The 21,849-nt window shown below is 41.8% G+C and overlaps 1 protein-coding gene across 4 annotated transcripts in view; it reads right to left on the reverse strand.

The window, feature by feature from the left end:
- Positions 1-21,849, reverse strand: part of spop (speckle type BTB/POZ protein) — an 83,401-nt gene that overhangs the window by 30,520 nt on the left and 31,032 nt on the right. For all 4 annotated transcript variants that reach the window (XM_072369044.1, XM_072369047.1, XM_072369045.1 and 1 more), the window contains 3 exons: positions 11,864-12,043; positions 10,423-10,544; positions 7,364-7,515 (listed from right to left, as the gene is read on the reverse strand). In XM_072369044.1, the coding sequence (XP_072225145.1) occupies positions 7,364-7,515; positions 10,423-10,544; positions 11,864-11,941 (352 nt within the window). In that variant the 5' untranslated portion in view covers positions 11,942-12,043. The remainder of the gene's footprint in view (positions 1-7,363; positions 7,516-10,422; positions 10,545-11,863; positions 12,044-21,849) is intronic.

Raw genomic sequence — 21,849 nt, forward strand, 5'->3', positions numbered from 1 at the left:
TATGGAGACTTTCACAAAGTGATTAAGCACTGTGTGCGCAAAAGAGAAAGTTTGTTATGAGTCATGGCCATAAGCAGCAGAAGAACAATGGCAAAAGATGCTGGGTGCAGGAAGTTATGCCTGCAGGGAGCTTTTAACACTTCAGAAGAAAGCAGAATCTTCTCACTGTTGCATAAAGACTAGTGGTAAACATGAGACAGAACTGCTGTGCCTTTTTGGCCGAGAAGTGAGAAATTGCAGGGATCAAAGCAGTCCAATTATCATGTGTTTACGGAGTGCCAATTATCTCTGACAGTGGCAGGAAGGATTCTGTGACACACAGTTGCACTACAAAAACACAGGAAGGTGGTGAAGTTCTTATGTGTACAACAGTCACACTGTGTGATGTTCACAGCTATCGACAGTCAACGAACAGTAAACGCTCACGTAGGAGGTCAAAACGTAATGACTGTGGTTTATTACTGTTCAAAGCATCAACATTTAGAGCTAATTGCAGATAAAATGAAAGCCAGGCACAAGCACAAAAATTCTGCCAACAACAGGAGCTCCGCAAGAGCGATGTAACACCTTCCTTTTGAGGAATTACATCATTCACCACTTTGTAAATGAGAAGAAAATATTTCTTCGCATACTGCTCTAGGTTTCTAAATCAAATGAGCTGAGATTCAGAGACAGACGCTCTCTGTGTTTGGAGATGTTTTTTGCATTCCTATCAGAACAGGCATTACCATAACACATGATGAGGGTAATAACTTTAGGCTTTATGTCTGTTTCATGTGTCTCATCCTGTAAAGGGTCACATGGCCATACAAGAAAAAGCACCGCGAGCTACAAGAACCACTTGAAAGAAATTGGTTTCTAGTCTTTTCATTTCATTTCTTTGACACTGCTGTGATTCAAAGAATGTTCTATACACAGAATGCCATCAAAATCCAATAATCCATGCATTGGGATTCTTGAATTGCGTTGGCACTGAAAGAAACACAAACCAGAAAAGAACGTGCAAAAGATTCAAATCTCCATGTGAGATGGTCCCATGCTTATCAGGTCAGACTGACACAGACTACAGCAGTGTGTCCCAAGTTGATATTCAGCATATCAGCTTCAAATCTTTAGGCTGTAAAAATTAACTGGGTATGCTTTTTAAAATATTATCATCAATAGGTTTTATTTCTTCATTGTCCTGTCTCTCTTCATGTAATCCCAGACCAACTCCCTGATGTTGAAATCATGGCTCTGTGAAGATCTACTGCAGGACTCTATGTTTATCTTGTTTCTCAATCTACGGAACGTCTTTATGACTCGCTGTGGAGGTGAATTCTTTCTACAGAAGCTAAAATCTAAGGTGGCTTCATTCTTCAACAGTAAACTGTATGTAAATGACTGTTTGTGGAAGAATCTAATGAAATACAGATTATTCAAATGCCACAAGCAGCTCTGAGCCCTTTTTGATCTGCTCTCTGTCCTCTGAGTGCAGCCAAAATAGGTATGACCCACCAAGTCATGGATTACAAAGATGCTCTGTGGTCCTTTACAGCAGCCCGGTGGCAAGAGATAGTTTCAGTCTTCATTTTCACACACAAACACCAGAGAACGTCTGGAGAATAACTTATCCTCAGTCACCTGCTCACAAAGACAAAAGACAGTTTGGGATTCTCTGTGTGAGAAGCATTCTCAGTGCTCTCTGTGTGGAGCGCACAGGAGCCCGGAAACGATGAAGAAAGGACTCTACAAAGATGTGTCTTGTTCACAGCACATGGTGCACTACCGATCTGCAAATGACTGTTATTGTGTTGCCATCTATACTGCCTTTGAATGTATCTGTACTATCAACAAATGGTTTTAAAAGCAATACAGGTGGGCACACAACAAACTGCGGCAGTGACTGTTAACCGCATGCATGCTGGCTCAACATGAATTCTCTGGTGGATTACCTGCAGCAACTTCATACTGATTGGATAAAGTCTACACAACGCCTTGCCTTTTATGCAGACAATTGCATTCTCACACGAAGTAACCTCAGGAAAATATCTTCAAAATGTATTCAGTGCATGTATGAAAAGCAGTAAAAGATACCATCGAGCAACTGCTGGTAGGTGCTCATCACTGCTGACCCGCAGCACAATGACACTCGCTCATGTCTTCCATATCTTGTATGTTGACCAGGAGGTCTCTTAAAATAAGAGACGACGAAGGCAGAAGTTTTGTAAGAGGATTTTATTAATGTAAATGTAATAATACCCTGAGAAGAATGAAACATATAGCCATTAAATGCTTTTAAAAAAAGAATAATAAGAAACAAAAGAGGTTTTGTATTTGCGACTTGAATGTTTACAAAGAACCACGGGTGCCTGAACCCGGCAGATTTAATCTACTTTTACTTTTTAAGGACTCTGGTTCACTGTTATTTTCTGCACTTGAGACAGCTTGTGTCATTAAGTTGTGTAACAAGCCTTAGTTCATGTGTCATTCTCTGAACAACTGAGAAGTGGTTAAAAGTGACACAGCATAAGACTTCAGTTAAAAGCCCACGGAGCTATTTAGTCACCACATAGCAGTCGTCACCTCTAACACTTGGTGCACACCACTGTACATGTGCTTAGCCCTGGCACTTCAAACAGACTTCTGCTGTGGCTGTTCTTGCGTACATCCCAACAGGAGTTCTGCTGACAGATCACAGTGGGAAGCACTAAGATGAAGTGTCAATTCTACTGTAAGATCCTGTGTCAAATCCTCTGTTTGGATCTGAGGGAACAGCCAAAGACAGGATTGGTGGAGGAGTACAGTGCATATGCAGTTACTCCCACCACTGCTCATGCAGGGAGCCCTTCACTGTAATCCCCTGCCTCTTGAGACTGTGTATGCAAGGAAAGCTGACAGAAATCACCATGCAAACACACACAGATGTAAGCATGCATACCAATTCAGTAGATTTACGAAGAAACTCACTCCACTTCTTACAACACCAGCTTATTCATTAATTTTTTTCTATTGTCGTGCCAGTAGGAAGGGAAGTGTCTGTTTTCAAAAAAAGACCAAAGATTTCCACAGCAGCAAAGCAAAACAGGCTTGAACACAGAGTCAAACTTTTGTGGCCTCAGTGCACTTCACCATATGTCGCTGGGTACACATGAAACAAGAAACTCAGTGGAAGGATCCTTCCCAGGCATCTAAAGAAAGTCTTCTTTCTCTGCTGTCTTTCACTCCTCTTTTATGTCCTTTAAACATGTTTGAAAGACCTGTTATGAGAGACCCAGATGAAGCCCTCAGGCGCAGACACCACTTGAGAAGTTGTGTTATTTGGGTATGAAGCAAGACTACCAGTGACGATCGAGGACTTCCCCAGTGGCAGTATCGAAAGCTAAACTGGGGGGTGAGGTGAGGAGAGGGGTTGGCAGGAAAAAAAGTGACAGGGTTCGGGGTGAGGAAGCCAAGAGGTAGAAATAAGGAGAGGTGAGAGGGAATGCAGAAAGAAGCTCGAGCATATTTGCTGAAAAGAGAAAGAGAAGTGTGATTTCTGCAGTGCCCAACAGTGACAGTAAGGTGACTGTGACTGTATGTGTGAAAGTGTGCATGCATACAGGCACCGATGATGAGGGCGTGTGTGTGCTGAACTCAGCTAATGCCATGCTGCCATATCCAGTAAGGCACCAGAAACCTGTGCTGGCAGAGAATCAACTGCAGGTCAGATCGCTCACGCTCACTGTTGCCCTTGTAGGGTGGGGGGGTTAACTAATTCCATTGAGATCCTGCTGAGGAGGTGTGAGATATGAAAAAGTCTGGTATGGAAAAAAAGATTAACAAGCACTGATAGGAAAGGGTGTTACTGAACACCTCTAGTGAAAATATATAGATCCTATTTATGTTTGTAAAAGGTCGAAAGTCTGTGAAAAATAGCACTTACAGGTTAGACATGTACAGGTGCCACTCACAAAAAACAGTGAAGATTTTTCAAGTTTTTGCCACTTTGCTGCTGCACCTCGCCAACAGTGAAGAGTAAAGTTTCTCACTCTGCCAGAAAAGACATTGAAGGTGATGAGGAAGGTGAGAAAAATGAAGTCTGAGTTGAAGTCGGAGAAAAGAGGAGGGAAGCAGGAGTGATGCCAGGCTGTTTAAGTGAGCAGGGCATCCATATTCAGGCGTGGGGCTCAGGGGCTCGGCTGGCACACAGAAAGAGAAGGTCGCCAGAAGACGAGCTGGCATGCAGAAAAATAACAGCCGACACAGCAGCTAGAGTCAACATCTCTCTCCCCGTCTATCACTCTCTTGCCCATATCTTTCGCACCTTCAGTAAACACCTTACACTACAGTAACCACAGCATTACCAACTACACACAAAACTTTTCATATCTCAGTGTACTGAAGTGAAAGGGTAATCAATTTATCTTGCTCCTATATCAGTGTTTAAAAATCTAATCTGAAACTTCATCCTCATTATACATCGATCCTGATTGGCTGACATAAAGCAGATGGATACACAAAAAGTCTTTGAGAAAAAGATCTGATCTCCATTGAAGATTTAGAAGTTAGTGTCAGCACAAACATGTCTACTGACACTCTCTCTATCCATGTCAATACCATCTGATTATGTTAAGATTGACCGATGTCTTCTACTCTATTGGCCGTGCTCCACTCACCCACACAGAATGCCTGATCACTGTCATCAGTTACTGAAGGCAACGGACAGACAAACCCATTCAATTTAACAAGACTCACTCTTTAGCTGCAATATAATAGCAGACCACACCAAAACATGCTGAAACTGGACTCTCCGACCACCTCATACTCACATAAGCTCACTTAGCCCTCAGCTACAGCACACAAGAAAACTACAGATTGAATGGAATACTTTACATGGAGACTATTTGAATACAAAACAGCTTGCAGCAGAGGATGAGAACTTTCCATCTCTCCTCTTTGAGCTGTCAGATCACAAGTCTGCAGGGGGCAGCTGTTTTCTCTGGAAAAAGGGGGAGGAAAGAATTGGGGGGGTGGGTGTCGAGAGACAACTTACAACCCACCCAACAGCCTCAGAGGAGAAAACCAGCACATTAAGCCAGGGAGAAAAATGATGTGGCCAAGTATGGTGTAAGGAGGGGGGTGGCAGGCTGCCACTGCTGCCTGAATCTATCTCCATTAGTAAGTACAGACCATCAGAGGATCCAGACTCAGACACATGCTCTCTAGTGGGGGGCTCAAGGGCTGACTAATGCAGAAGGCATGTTTCATCAGATAATGTAAAGCTTACCAGTCAAAAATCTGACATCACAGCACTGCCCAAACATTAGACTGTATTTATACCTCGCCTTTTAACTAATGCACTCAATAAGCACACGCACCACTCACCATATAAATACAACTGAAAATATGCCTGCTCAGGGTCTGAATAAAATCAAACAAAGAGTATACGGCTGGAGTTTTGCAAAAACGATACAGAAATGTTCAGCTACTTACTTCCCAGCTCTGCACTGGGGATCTGTCAGTGACAGCTTTCAACACACTGTGCTAACAGCAACTTCCTAATTTCATACAAAATATCAAATACCTATTCTTCAACCTGACTGGTTTAAAAAAAATTGGACTTATTATGCACTGCGTTTGTGTTTATACATGCAGATATAGAGTGTATAAGCGTAAGAGTATCTGACAACATAAACAGTCTATGGCCACACAGCTTTCATAATTAAACCACTTTGCTTTTATTTGGCCTTTTTTCCAAAAGGCCAGATTTAAATTGGATTCTAAATGATCCAGAACCACCAGAGCAATCTTTACTGCCATATCTTTAGATGGAGTGCTCACTAAAGTGTCACAAATATGCTGGCAGTTGGGTAATTTTCCCAGTGACAAGACGAGGAAAGTGGAGAGCCCAGGTCTCCCCAAGGGGATTGTGGGAAGATTGGAGGAGGGCATATGGCGAGAATGGGATGGGGTGTGCACCACAGAGCACAGCATTTATGGCTGAAAGCCCCCTGAGACATAAAAGGAGAAGAAAGAATGGAAAATTAGATCCTTTTCACTTCACTCGGTATTTTCCACATTCAAGCTTTACTCAAGTCATTTAAAGGGAGCAATGCTCCCAAAATGGTCACGCAATATAGTCAAATATCTCAAAAGTCTGTTTTTTACTTATTCCACAAGAAATCCATCCTCCAAAGATGGAAAACAACCAGAATAAATATAAAATCCAAAAGAGAAAGTTATCTAAAAAGGTCACAAGACAGATGTGGAAATAAAGAAAGACATAAGTGAACGATAATGAATTTGATTGTGTGAAAAGAAGAAGACACAGGTCTAATGAGCAAGTAAAAGACTGAAAGTTCACATGAGGGAAATGTCTTTCAACAGGAAAAATGATTTCCCTTTTTACACAACCTGCACTGCAGGGGATTGTACACAGCTTCACTGCATACGCCTCTGATTCAAAGACACTTCCGACTCCCAGCTCTTCTCCTCTCTGCCTGTGTCCCACCCACCCAAACGTCCCTCCTCCGCCCTTCCTGAACAGTATGCTGTAGGGCACTGAGAGAGAGGTAGGCAGCCAGAAAGCCCTGATAACCAGGAAGCAGTCACATCTGGCCTTAACTAATTCTATTCCATACAAGTTTGCTTTTCCACCCAATAACATAACCTAATTTAAAAAAAAAAAAAGAAATTGGAGGCTCATTCATTTCCAAATCATCAACAGGGACTGAAGCGGATGAAGACTTTCTAAAAAGGTTGGGTCTTTTTTAATTAAAATCGAAATTGCCCCACGCTACTTTGAATTATATATTTACTAGAAATGAATCCAAGCAGCAGTGATTACACAGGCCCATATGGCTATCAGTAACTCACATTATTAGACACACTTGGAGTATTAGACACACTCTCCACCTGCAGCACCCCACAGACTCAGGTGTGAGAGGAGTTTTTCATGTTCAAACTCTCAAACTTTAAGATATCCTCCGTTTTCTGCTGCTAGCTTTGGAGTAATGAAACAAACTTTTTTCTGTTGTCAAGTGAAGAAAATTAAAGAACAAATAATATGTGGGAGATGTTTCATGTCTTCCCAAATCTTATTCTTCATTTAATCACAACAACCAGTCTCACCAACTTAATTGCCTGTTTTGTAAATCTGTTTAGCTTTTGAAAACGAACATGCATGGATGTCTTGGAGGAAGGATTCGGGACAGCCAGCTGTGAGAAAGAGGGATCAGTCGCAATTTCTTATTCCTAAAAGATCCAACCAAGTTTTATCAAGCAAGTCAAGGGTTATCAAGTCACAGGAACCTAATTAGTATCTTGTGATATTGGGCAACACAATAAAATAGACTTAAACCATCAACTTAAGGCTGGTTAGGTCCTGTTGACTCTGACTTACCCATAGCTTTGGTCTCTTCTCCTTTGGCATTGAGGATAGAAAACTTAAACTTGGCACGCACTTCACTTTTTGGGCAGCTAACCAAGAGAAGGTAAAGTGATAAATAGTCTTTGCTCTCCTCATCCAGACCTTTAGGATTCACACGCAAACACCTATGGGGGGGGAAAGGAAGAGGTATACAAGTAAGACATAAAACTCAGAGATAATGTAATGCTTTAGCTCCTGGAAGATCCCGCAAAAATTCAATGACTTTACTCGTGATGAGCTGAAATTATTTTCACGCTTTCATGTTCTTGTTTAGCTTTTTACTGATCTTATTCATTAATGGCACAAAAACTCATTCTTAAGCTGCAGAACTGTCGTCACCAGCTCGCCGCCATCCATTGAAAAGATGCTCTGAACCAAAAGGACAGATTAACCCAGCTGCTGAACCATCATGTTACTGTGGCAACAAGCCAGACACACTACTAAGTTATAGTGTCTGTAACAGCGAGGCAACAATAATAACTAACAGGTAAAACAGGAAATGACACCACTGACCCAACCCTGGTCACAAGTGACCATGTAGCCTTAAGTTAAAAAGGTTTAAGAGACATTTTCACACCAGCACATGGCTGAGCACAAATACTCTGAGAAATACCTGGGAGCTGAGGGACTAACTGACAAGAAATAAGAAAAATAACTAAACTCAATTACACTGAGTGTGTTATAGTTCCAGATCATTAGGCATACAAGATTTGCATTAGACATGTTTGTTGAATTGAGTCTTTAAACGGGTATTTTTTCACAAAGCCGGAATCAGACTCATGGTCTATCAATTGCATTATGCAAAAACTTCACCTTAATGGAGTTTCAGTTGAGATATAATACCGTGGACCAAAAGTTAGAGAGTCTGGGCTTTAAACCGCTAAAAGCAAAATATGTCAGTGTTTCCTTCCAGAAAATCCACAGCACTGCAACAGAAAGTACATCAAAATAGGTGGTAATATATCCATTTTGTGTGCTCAACTTCTGACTCGGCATGAGCTCTCTGGGTAAAGCTCCTGAAGTTAAACTGAGAGAAAAAGACTCCTACAGCCATGGTAAATCTAATGTTCCAGCTAAACGTATCTTTCAAACAGGAAAATAGTGAAACACAAACATTATGTTCCTCACAACAATTTGCTGTTTTTCAGTATATTAATGCAACATCTGAGCCATACTTATGTTAAATGCAACCAGTTTCACAATAGTCATACTTTTCCATAATGAGTTTGTAACATATGGATTGTTTGTTGCACAGCTTGTTGCAGTTTAAGAAACATGACCCACTTGAACATGCCCATATGGGCTTTTAACCATGTATAATAACCATGTTAAGCATATGCGAGCCATTATTTCACTAAGCCATTTGAGAAAAATACATTTTACACTCTATGAAATACAGCTCTGTAGACTGACTGAAGAAAAATCTATATTTTCTGGTCGGCAGTTATTGTGCAGTGAGTCCTACGTTCGGCTAAATAAATGAGGTGGTAAAAGAAAATCTGTGGTGACCGAATGGAGCATATGGTCATACATTTCAGTTTTTAAAAGTTACTTTTGTACAATTACTGTCCTCATGCTGTAAAGTCTGGCCCAGGCCTGCAGTGCAAGAGAACAGTGGAGAAACAAGAGATGCTGACTGAAATGTTTGCTTGAAAACAGACAAAACTGACAGATAAGATCAGACAGAAAAGAGAGCTGGCTCTTAATGAGGGACGTGACTAATGACACAAAACTTTACCTGATATAATTTGTCCTAAAGTGATGCAATTTATTTTAAATTCAAAACAGGTAAGTTAACAATCCCATTACGGTGTTGTTTTACCTCAGGCTATAGCCATTAATTTCAGACCTGCAAAATGTCTGTGGCCACTATGTAATTGCATAATAAATTCAATATGTTCCACTGCACTCTGTAAGCTCCTCTGTGAAAATGCAACAGCGACATGTCATTTTACCACAATAATATGCAACAACGAAGTACCGCAAATGTCTCTTGAGTTTGGCCTTCGATATTCCTGCTTATGTTGAAGAGCTCACCCATCTATCTATCAGGGTATAATCCTTCTCACAAAACCTGTTCAAGGTGGAACTGATGTGCTTTTCCTGTGCATCAGTGTCCTGTTTCTGAGGAACAATGGGGGTAAAGCAGATCCATCCCTGAGCCAGCAACGGGAATAGTCACGGAGCCATTCTGACAAGGACATGCTGAGGACTGCAAAAAGACTTTCAAGCTCGAGCTGATATAGTTTCACTCAGTTGTTTTGGTTTGGTGATGGCAATGTAATTCTATGGATTCATTTGATTGATGCAATTAATTCAAGTTGGTTCTTTTTTCAGTGCGTCACTCACCTGATTCTATAATGCCAGCTTGCAGCGCTGAGCTACCTCTGTTAAGTCTTTATGAAATGCCAAGGCTGAACAGCAGCAGCTTTTGCACCAATATGGTGCGTTGCTGAGTGTAAAGGGCTTGAGTCAAGTCACAATGGTAAAAAAAATTAGCAAGATAGCCTGATGAAAACAGGTACAACAAATATCTGAAATACGAAGAAGAGTCCTTACCTGGGCTGTGTTAACTAGCCTATAAACATCTCACTACCTTAATAACCACTTCCAGAAAGGATAAGCCTGGAGCAGCATCGAGAGAGCGTCCCTCTTCTACTAAGACTCATCAGCAGTTGATTTGTTAGTTCTAATGTGTTTTATGCTCATTTATCCTGGTTTATTGATTCCGATGAGTCTGTCAAAAAAAAGTGCTGATTCAACCAAGATTATCAACCGTTCAGCATGACAAAAATGATGATAAGACGCACAATTTCAAACAAAGATAAGCCAAATGTGCACTGGAAACCAGCAAAGCAAAAATCAAGTGGAGAATTTTCCTGGACAATTCAAACCCCAATGATGGATTTAACTTCCCAGGTTCTACCATTTAAAGATGCAACCATCTGAAACCCTTGAGAGGAGGATTTTTTTCGAGTTAGGATAATGTATTTTCAATACTCTTTAAGCTCGAGTCACAAAGCATCACTGACCATTTGAGTTTGTCGTTGGCTCCTGAGGAGAAAGTGGAGCTCTTGATGACTTCGCCCATTTCCTCACGACAGAAGCTGAAGTTGTTGATGGTCCACATGTAGGAGAACTTCACCACTTTGATCTAGACAGCAAAAAAAAAATACACAGGATGGACTGGAAGCAGATCTTTTTATTTATATATTTATATATTCTATATGGGTAAGCGATGTTTGGTCAGCCTGGACTTCAAAACCACACATCAAAACTGCCTTTCATCTCAATAAACACTGACAACAAACGACAGGAAAGAAGAAAGGATACTGCGATAGTGGCAACAAAAAAAGACAAAAAAACTGAACAAGTTTCCAAGGACATAGCTGAGATGAAAAAGGAGACATGATCAATGACATACTTTATCTACCAAAAGAAAGTGCGTGTGCATTAATGAGGCAAAGCAAGTCAATTAAAACAGGAAGCTTTTCCAATTAGGTGGGCTCCAACAAGTGTTATTTATGAAAAAATTCACACTAAGCTTAATGTAATATTGTGTGAAACGTTCTCACACAGAAGATAATAGACTACTGCATCGTGTTGTCCAGACAGCAGCAGCTGCTCCATACCAACGGAAACTAAATACATTTCTAAATACTTATGTTAAGAGTTGCATGTAGCTGACAGACGGACTGCAGGTAACACGTCTATCACAGCTTCAGAAACAAATCACTCCTGCTATTTCATATTGTAATTTCTGTTCTTTATGGTCACAATTGAAGCAGCAGAAAAAGAAAAACCCTCTTTATATTCCCCTTCCTCTACCTTGTCAACCACAATAAATCTCAACAGCTCAGAGCTCAAGAGGAAGAGCAGACGGCTGCCAATCGGGAGCTCGGTGGTTCGACTCACGGCTTCCACATGCCAAAGTCCTTGGATAACTGCAACTGTGTCCCTGAATGTGTGTGTGAATGCATCGAAAAACTACATAGACTAAGACGTGCTGTGTGGGTGAGTATGGCCTGTATCGTAAAAGCGCTTTGAGTGGTCAGATCGACTTGAAAAGCTAAACGAGTCCAGTCCATTTATCGGGAGGCTTGGCTGTATTATTCGTGAATGTTATCCTGAGACTTTGGAAACAGGCTAATGAGGTCAGCATAGCCCCTCCAACTCCACAAACCCTGATTTACATTTCTTATATCCTTTTTATTGCTTTCCTTACTTCTAATTAACAATGACTGAAAACACTTGATACGATTTATCAGATTTTGTAGAAGTTGCTATGAAGCCACGAGGGCTTGAAAAACCATAAGCAGACAAAAAACTATGTCAACTTGTAATGACAGAAATCTGCGTGCTTGTAAACAACAACAAAATAAACTCTGTTTGCATAAAACCTCGTCGTCTCCTAAATGGGCTGGGTTAGGGATCTTAGCCAATCTCCAACATTTTTAGTCGTGCATCACTAACCTGAGTATAACACCAGCTCTCAGCCACAGGGCTGCTGGACATTTCTGCCGGGGGCGGGGGACTTGGGGCTCTGGACATTGCCAGCTGGCAGGAGTTGGGGTACAGAGGGGTTGAGTGGAAGCTCCAGCCAGGTGTGGGGTCAGCGAGATGACTCCAGGCTCCAGAACAGTGTCAGGCACCCTGCAGGAACACAGAAGCACAGCCATTAAAATAACTCTGACTTTAAACAACTGAAGCATGTTTATGCTAAAATCTTCAACCTTGTGGGTGTGTTTGTGCGTGTCAAAGTTATTCCTATTTAAATGGTTAGTGTAATTGAGCAGTCTTTCCCACTAAGCAGGAGGTAAGGACTCTGAATTCATTTGTTTTAAAGGAGGTTTGGCATTCAAAGCACAGCAGCAGCGTGTGCTCTGCTTCGCTGAGGGAAGCCTCCCTTTATCTGCGCATGGTTTCGTCTTTGTTTTGCTTCGAGAGGAGCAGAGTGCTGTGCCAGCCATCTGATTTCAGCCAGGCTGCAACTATCTGCTGCGGTTATAAGTGAAGGGCAAGACTTAAGACTTTCATCTCAAGCTGCCAGTCTGTCCTGAAAACACAGAAGGTAACACGATACCTTCAAAGAGCAGTGCTGAGGAGAAAAAGGTTAAAGTTTTTTTTTTTCAAAGCACCAGCATCCAGGATGGTTTCATTCTGAAATCTTACAACAGAGATTTAAACTGTAATGACTACATCACCTCTCGCTTTCTGTTTGTGCCAATGACAAACGTCCACGTTATTTTTGTCTACTTTTCCTCAATTTGCTCCACTTTCACGGGATTGAAAAGAAACATGGAACTGTTTGATTTCAAAGCTTAATTTCTTTGCTGTGAAATAACTCCTCCTCTCGTGCTCCTCTCAGGTTTCTCTCCACAAGTTTCATGCTCAGTCGTCACAAGGTCTCAGGATCAGCTTTTCTCACTCAACCTGCAAGTCCCTTCCTCCTGCCAATGAAACTCCCCCATCCCCCAGCTTAATTAGTGTCCGATTGAAAGAGAAGTTCGTGACCTAAGAAAACTAGACAGAAACTGAGTATTGGACCCAGAGCAGAGAGACAGAGCACGAAATGAGAGCAGGGGTGGGAAATACCCACGTCTTGGTGGGTGAATTGGAGACAGAAGAGGTGAAACTCAAGCATCAACAGCTCCAGACCAATACAGAGCTTAATTAATAGTAAGAGATGGCACCTGCATCTGATCCTCCTCAGTTCAGTGCTCCTCTTCTCTTCCTTTGTATCTGATGAAAAAGACTGGTGGCATTTTCACTCAGTAAAACAATAAAATATTAATCATCAAAGTTGGGTGAAAAAGACTGCACTGATTTGCAATTTAAATTACCTGAGACTTCCTGGCAATTAATTATAGTCTACATCAGTGAGTGCGGGCATATACACAGATTTTTGCACGCGTGTGTGTGCCATTGTTTTGGCATTGTTACACAACGTATCTAAAGTACAATTTTCCAAGTGCTTTTTTTTTTTTTTTGCTGTCCCTTAAAGAGCACTATGAATGCAGAGCAATCACACAGCAAATCAATTTAGGAAAACATGACAACACTGGCAGCACTGCTAACAGCCTCGCAGCTTTCTAAGTAGACCCAGATGACACTTAACCAGAATAAAGCAAAGATGGGCTGTTTTTTTTACACCACAACCCTTCATGGCAAACATCAGGAGCAAAGCAGCAGGAGGAAAGCTGAAATGACAACCCTCAGAGATGGAGAAGATGTGAGCTAATCATCAGAAGAAATGTCTTCAGACAGTTCAGTTGGCATGGAAATCTGATGACACCAGGAAGAATGACTAAGAGGCAATAATGCATATGAAGTGACAACGATTAATACACATTACTGTGTAAATCAAGGAAAGCCCTGACCGAAGGTAATTAAAGGACAAAGTTGATAGAGGTGTTATGCTTCAGATAAAGGACATTGTTGGTTTTTCTGCAGTTACTTGGACCCAATCAGCAACCCCCAGGTGGGGTAAGAGGCAGTGGAAATTGGGATGACAATGGGAGTGCTTCGAGACACTGAAAGGCAGGCAGCAAGCTAGGTTTACACAACTAAACAATAAAGGAATATAAAGAACCAGACAGAGCACAAATGCCCGGCCCTTGCAGAGACCGTTGTATCGAACAGCACCACAATAAGTGCACAATGGTGCATTTCTAAGTCAAAACGATTGCAGCCTTCACAAAGACTGAGTGAGCCCAACAACATGCAGTTCCTTCATGAATGTGGGAAGCAAGGCGGAGAAATGTAATGACTGCTGTTTGCTAACAAAATGACTAAAAACGACAGAGAAAAACAATGACCGAGCCTAATTTCATGAAACTCTGAGGAGAGTCGATGCACAGGTAAAGGAAGGTGCAACTCCATTTGCTGTGCATCGGGATCCCGTTTGTTAAAACAGCTAAATGCAAAACTGCTTTGGTTTAGGATGCAGTCTTTGGCATTAAGGATATGAGTTCAGGGTGCAAGCAATGACCCTGATCGACATCTAAAAACAAAAGAATGGTGCTGATCATGTAACCTGCATGACAAAGGTGATGCTGTCCTTAGTATGAAACACGTTTACTTTCACAGCACTATGATGAAGATTCATGGTTCGGAGAGTCTCACCACCGGCTGTTTTGAGTGAAGTGGGAGCTCACAAACCACAGTGCAGACAGCAGAGAAGCAAGAAAGAAAAACAGAGTCCTTGTGTGTGGTTTGTACAATACAGCAAGTGTGTGAGAAGGTGTTAAAGACAGTTGGGCCAACTCCTTCCCAAACTGTTGTCCCATACCTGCTTTCAGAGAAGTAAGCCAGCTGAGGGGAGCCCATTTATATTCATTACAGAGAGACAGTGTGCTCTCACTCTGCCAGTCCAGCCACCGTCTTTCTGTCACACACCTCAACTCACCACAGAGTCTGACAAACAGAAAGACAGATTCAACTTCCTCTGCATAAACAAGAACTAAGTGAGGAGATGCCACTGCTGCCCCTGCCATCCGGATGAGAGCTGGAGGCAGCCAGCTGGCCAGCCGGTTAGGACCAGAATGTGCACACGAACCACATCACAAACATGTTACACGCTGATCAGCCCATGACACCCAGCTCAAGGTGTGAAAACGTTTCTTCTGAGATATTCACATGTCTGTAACACTTCCATGATGATAGCATATATTTCTGAGCATATGTTACCTCCATCTGAAAACAGCTAAAAATGTATATTTGGACTTAAGGACACATCTCAGTTCATTTGTTTCGTCATCTGTGCTCAGGAGAGTCTGAACGGCTGGTGATGCTCATTCATTCATTCATTCATTTGTCCTTTTCAATATCAAAACTACATTAAACTAAAACGAGTTTCCACTGAAATGCAGCAATAAAAATATGTTGTACAGTCATAGCCTTTAAACATGAAAAAGAAAAAAAAATAGTGACTCCAGCGAACAGCCCGGCTTACACCTGGTAACGTTTGATTAAGCTGGCCTGACTTCTCTTGACCGTCACCACCTTAAAAGAATTTCTCGTCTGCACAGTGGAAATTTCACTATATTTCAAAATTATCTCCTCAGGTTAAGATCTCCATTAAACTTTCAAACTATTGACTGTCAATTCCAGTAAGCCTCATCAGTTCAGCTACGCTTTAAAGGCAGAGTACGTCATTTCTGCTGGAGCTTTGATTTCTCAACAAAACTATTCCAACGATGTAACTTGAAAACATTAGGAGGAACGATCAGGCCAGCTTCACACCGGGAGCAAGGAGTGTGCTGAACACTAGGATTCTGCATTCAGCTCCCATGTTAACAGATTGTGGCTCGAGCCACGCTGCGGCTGTAGATATCTAGAGTTTCGGGGTGGTGCCCACTTATATGAGGTAAGCTTGCCTGTTGAGATGATGATTAATGATGGTAATGAATCTTTTTCCGTTTATTTCGGTGGCTGAATGTGAGTGTTCTCAAGCTACAACAGGGCGACTTTCATGTGTTCACGTTTTGAGACATGGATTCTTCTTAACCATGTTTTACACAAAACGCTGTAGATACAGCTATTGCCAGAGGCATCCCTGGGTTTAAAATGTCTGTGCAGGAAAGTGCTGCAGCACTGCAGCAGAAAGGTCACTGCTGTGAATACACACATGCAGACACGTTGCAGCAGTTCAGAAAAGCAGACGCAACACACACACACCACTTTCCTGGTGTGAAGCCAGTCTGAGAATGTTCACCACCAATGCAACTTTTATTCATGTTACGTTTGGTCAGTCACACCATTTCACTTCTAATTTCTAACAGTATGGTATATGTTGCCTACAGATTTTAAGGTTATGTCAGAATGAATGGTGGACCACCAAAGTTCTGCAAACCGTTGTTGGTGTTAATCTTTTGGAGGGCTGACAGTTACATCTGCCCCTGCAAAACAGAATCCACTGAAACATATTACAAAATATACATTTGGGATAAGAGGGAATGGAAGGGATACATCTGCACACACAGATACTCAAAATTAAACATGCATGTGGATGTCCCTTACATGTGCCACCCATAAACAATGTTGCATCGCAAATGCACACCACCAGGAGAAAGGCTCTCACTAATCCCAATGTGGTAAGCATCCAAAGGACGTGAGAGAACAAGCACGATCCATTTAGACTCAAATCTGCAACACACTGACTGCTTCCAAAAGATCTGCTGCCTACATCCTGATGCCAGATACCACGAGGTTACGTCTCCGTGCTCTGATGGATCAGAGCTGTTTTCACAGCAGGAAGCAGACCTACGAAGACTTAGGTAGGTGGTGTTATTGATGTGCACAACCTTTGTTCAGTCCTAATTAGATATTTTAAAGCAGAAATGGCATGCTGTATGTTTTACCATTAAGCTGAAAACATCAACTTTGTTACATGCACTTTGAGTCGTAAACTCATGCTGTAGCAGTAGGTTCACATTTCTTTTTCCCTTTGACTGTACGTGGACAGCAGCTTATTAACTGCTTATGCAAAACCACACTGGAGAGAGCACTTTTTCAGCAACTGCTGGACTGAGTGAGCATAGCTTTGGTCATTTTGTCAGAAATATAAAGCCGACCACCTCCGGAGTGAATTAACGACGACCACCCACAAGGCGTGATTACGAACATCTTTGATTAACAATGACTGGCCCAACTGAACTCGGGCTCGATGCTGGTTAATGAAGCCATTGCTTTTTTTCTTTGCTGTTATAACTGAAAAATGACCTTTTTGTAATTTCATCCAAAAAAATGACATTTTCAAAGATTAAAAACTTTAGTTTTTGGTAGTCCAGTGGTTTTAAAGAGTGCCACATCTAACTGACTGGTTCATGTCCAGCCCTGCATGTCACACCACACTTTCTCTTTGTTTTTTCTACCGTCACTATCAAAGTCTCAATGCTGAAGCAGCAACAGGAGCAAAGGTACCATTTACACCATGATAAGTGCTTGCACTGAACGTAATTGGACTTGTTTTCTTGGTTCCTTAAAGTTACACCTCTCATTCAAAAGCCTTCTATATTTGAAAATGTACGTGCCCCATGTTTTTTTCTGAGATTTTGTTTCGAATTATATCTAATTTATGCAATTATGAAGTCAAGCATAAGGTAAATAACTTTACAGTACCTCTTCAGTAAAATGAACAGACACTACAGCTGCTGAAGATAATGAAAAGTCTGTTATAAACTTTAAAATCGATAGATTAAATATGAAAAGTTTAAGTTCATCCCAAAAATCCTTGAGCATGACCATATGGCAGGGACTTCAGGCAACCGGGCCTGCTGTGTAATCAGAAGTGAGGAGTGACAGAATACAGAGACAGAAAGCCTTCTGGAATTCATTACAGCTACTGCCCAGACCCTCAAAAACAGAAAATAAATTCCTTATCAAACAGAAAGAGAAAAACAAAAACTAACGCATGCAAGCACTCAAGCACACATAAACAACGTGGCATCGAAATTTTCCTCTCACTTGCAGAATGAAAGAGAAACATCAAATACACAGAGCCACCCACTATCTTCTGCCTCGGGGCGCTGGTTCCTGCTGAGGGGAGGAAACACAGGTGGCACAGTGCTGGGACAACGCCACCAGGTGGACAGGGGGTGGAGCTGCACGGTTTGGCTGCTGCAGAAAAGACTGTGAACGCAGCGGGGATCCTGGAGCGTTTAGAGGGTCACCTTGTGCAAAAACAGGCAGTGACTTAAACAGTGAGGCACAGAGACAGACTGCAGAGTTTAGGGCAACAGACGACTAACGCTGAAAACGCGCCAGAGCTTCAGCCACAGAGTGTTGTAGATTTGAACGTATGTACGACTAATCAGCTCCCAGTCAAACCTGTGCTCTCGACAACTAACGCTTTCCCTCTGATGAAAAATCTGACAGAGTTAATGAAGCATGTTCATGATAAGGTGAGATTCTATTAAAAGCTTGCAGGGAGTGTGTGTAGATGCATCTGGAAGGGAATCACTAAGATTGATCAAATGAAGTAGCTGAATCCCATTTCTAAAAATCATACACAGCTGGCTGGAGGTGCACATCCTGTCAAATAAGCACATGGTCACGGACCATATAAAGGAAGCAATTCAGACTCTTCACGATGAGAAATTCAGTGCATCTGACAGGAGAAGTAGCACAAAGATGTCTCCAAAATTAACAGCAAGAAAATCAAAACTTGCTGCAGATGAGACTAGCAGATAAAGTGGGCAGAGGGAAGAGACTTATTCGAGAAAGGGAAGGATAACTACCAGATGGGGAAACATGTCTGCTGTGAATCTGTATTTATCTGATAGAGAGTGAGAACCAGAGTCGGAGAATGCCAGAAACAGTGGGCAAAAACGCATGACAGAGCTGAGAACGAATTCAGCAGCGGGTCGCGAGGACACTGGAGTGTGTCGGATCCAGGGCCGCAGGAGGTGTGATGGATTAAGACGCACTGGCAGAGACAGAGGTCCTCCCTGAACCGTGGAGCTAACCCCAGCGAAACAATATCACCATGGCTCTCCATATCACTGATGGCCTCGTTCTCTTCCCCCTCCTGAAAATACCCCCCCTCCACTCCCCATTTTCTCTCCTCTAATACCCACTCAAGATTGCTATAAAACCAGGCAGCCATGCCAAAGCAACACACCTTCTTAAATGCCTCATTCTGATGGCTTTTCCTACTTTAGAAGATATAAAATGAAAGAAGTATCCCTATGTGCAACAACCATTACACATCATAAAAGAGGAGACTGCTTAGCCCAAATTAATGATGTTAACATCCTTGTTGCACTTCACAGCCTTGAGCATACTGTGAATCTTATGAGCGAATGCAATAAATTAACTTTATTTTGTTGTCATGACACAGCAGTGATGGCACTCATGATGTGCACTACATTTTCAAGCAATCCCTTCCGAGAGTTGCTGCAGCCATCCTGTACCAAAAAAAATCTTGTATTGTTTTGTTGGCAAAAGGTTCAATTGTTCAAACAGTCGTGTCAGGTAAACATTACAAAGAATCATGCTATCAGGCCCTTCTCATGCTCTCCATACAGCATTCAGAGCAGCCATAGGCTGAATGGAGTCGGAAGGAATCTGTGCCTATGCTAGCAAGGATGAAAAAGGAGATCACATATTGAGCAAATGAGTCCAACTCCTCCATTTTTTTCAGCTTTCCCAAATCTCTGCGCTGCTCTTGTGAAAAGTAAACTAGCTGCTGTCTGACTCAGAGAGTAAAGAGTCAAATTAAATCCAAACGCTTTCGCAATGATGACAACTTGGTTTATATTTTCCCACAAAGTGTGAATTAATATCTGAATAACACATTGCTTGATATAGTTACGAGACACATTCATTTCTTTACTACTAAGACGTTCAACCATTAACAATAAATACACACTTTAAACACCCAGAAGCAAACATCCCAATGGACGAACTTATAAAGTACTCAATCTGCGGATGTCAGAAGCAAGGAGACACTCAACCCATGGAACTGAAAACCTGTGAAAAGTCCATGTGTGATCAACACAGCACAACACGAGAGGATAAATCTGTTTTCCCTTCTTCATGTGCTCAGACACTCGCATACAAACAAACAAAGCAGAAGAAGCCAAATGTTTCTGTGTTCAGACTGAATGCAAATACATATGTTTTTGTGTGGTTCAAAGCAAGCGGTTGTGAAAAAAATCTTTGAACATTTGAGTGTGAATGCTACGGTTTCCAAGCTCGGTTTTTAATTGGTCTGATGGCGGTCCTGACGGGTTCCAAAGTCAAAGGTCGTGGTGTCGTCTTGGTCTCAGTTGAGGCAGTCTCGCCTACAACATGCATTAGACATGCATAAAAAAGCAGCGGCCACAGCAGCCTAGAAAACACCAAAGTCCTCTGTTACAGACACCAACAGCAAAGTCTGTCTGACCACCAAATTAAAATCTATCTCAGCGATGTACGTCCTCAGTTCTAAGGCCTAACCTGATAAGAAACATGTGTGCAATCGCCCATTGAGGTAAAACTTCTGTCACCTTCACCCACATTACTGCTCTGGCTGCGCTCTTAAACATTAGCCTCAGCCTTGCAGAATGTCTTGGTATGAAACTTCGTTCTCATGACCCGAGCTGAGCTGAGCTGGAAGCAAAAGGGAGGAGTAAAAGGAGAGGGAGGGAGTCATTTTGTTACTGTGTTCGGTGCAATGATGCAATTTATAATTAAAATGCAAATAGAACAGTAGGGAGTCTCTCTTCACCTTGTTTTCACTTTACTACAACATTCTCACGGGAGGCCTGGGATCTATGTATTCGAGTAAATCAATTTTTATATGAAGCACTGAAATCAATTTGAGGTTTAGGCTGCACAGAAAGGTAAGTGTGAGCCACTGTTTGACTGAAAGAAAACTTGAAATGTATGGACAGACATGAAGCCTGTGGCTATGAAAAAGTTTGCTATGATGATGTGTGAAGGGTTTTTAAACGCTTACATCCCTGAATAGAAGGCTAAAGCCAATTATTCTGCAACAAGAAAACACGAGCCTGTCTGACACGTCTGTCTCTTCTCTGACTATAGCTTATCACACAAGGTAGCTCCAACATCCCCTAAGCTTCGATCGCAACCAACAACAAACTCCAACGCTGTGGAATTAATTATTTGGAGGAAGTATGATATCAAAAGTGTATCAGACAGAGAAAATAGTGGAAGTGGAGAGGTGGCCTTTTTTAGTAGGTGTCCTTCAGCGTGAATGTGTCATGTAACACATTTCCAGCTCAATTATCTGCATCCAGTGGATTTCAAACACATTTAACAAGAACCAGAGAGCTTGGTAATTAGCAGGAGCCCTGGCTCATAAGGGGACCAAACACCAAGCCCGTCTTTGGCTCTATCTTTATCCCCTCCGCTTGTCTAATCTCTTCTGATCCTTTTCTTTCAAAAGAGTGGTGGACATCATGCGCGCACTTCACCGGTGTCTTTATATGCCAACAGGTCTGAGTTGGTGCTAAATGAGATGTCTCATCCCCAAGAAGTGTCTTCTAAAATGAGGAAATCTGGTATATGAAAAACAACATGTTCCATAAGATACATTTAGTCATTTACCAGCAAAAATGACCATTTAAATGCATGAATAAATTTCCAGAAGAAAGAATTACCATGTTTGGGTTGTGACAAAAAAGGATGGAAAATGCACCAACCTTCCAGCGCTGCACATTGTTAACGACGAGGAGCAAAGAACAATCAATGACAAATAAGAGCTGTGTTTTTAGGCAAAAGCTCGACAAAGTATTACTGAGTTATATATGCATGTCTATGCTGCACTGCAAGAGTTTCCGCAGCATTAAAACTCTACAGTTTCCATGGAGACTGTTTATTTCCTTGGGCGTTATTTTCTTGCACTTATGCTGGGCAAAACTGCTTCAACTATTACCCAAAACAAGCAGACCAGAAATAACTTTAAACAAATGGCAGAAGAAAAGAGCAAAAGTAAAGCAAATTGATTGTTC

The sequence above is a fragment of the Leuresthes tenuis genome, unplaced genomic scaffold (genome assembly GCF_036924035.1).
Source record: "Leuresthes tenuis unplaced genomic scaffold, fLeuTen1.0.hap1 SCAF_17, whole genome shotgun sequence".
In the NCBI taxonomy this organism is placed as follows: domain Eukaryota; kingdom Metazoa; phylum Chordata; class Actinopteri; order Atheriniformes; family Atherinopsidae; genus Leuresthes; species Leuresthes tenuis.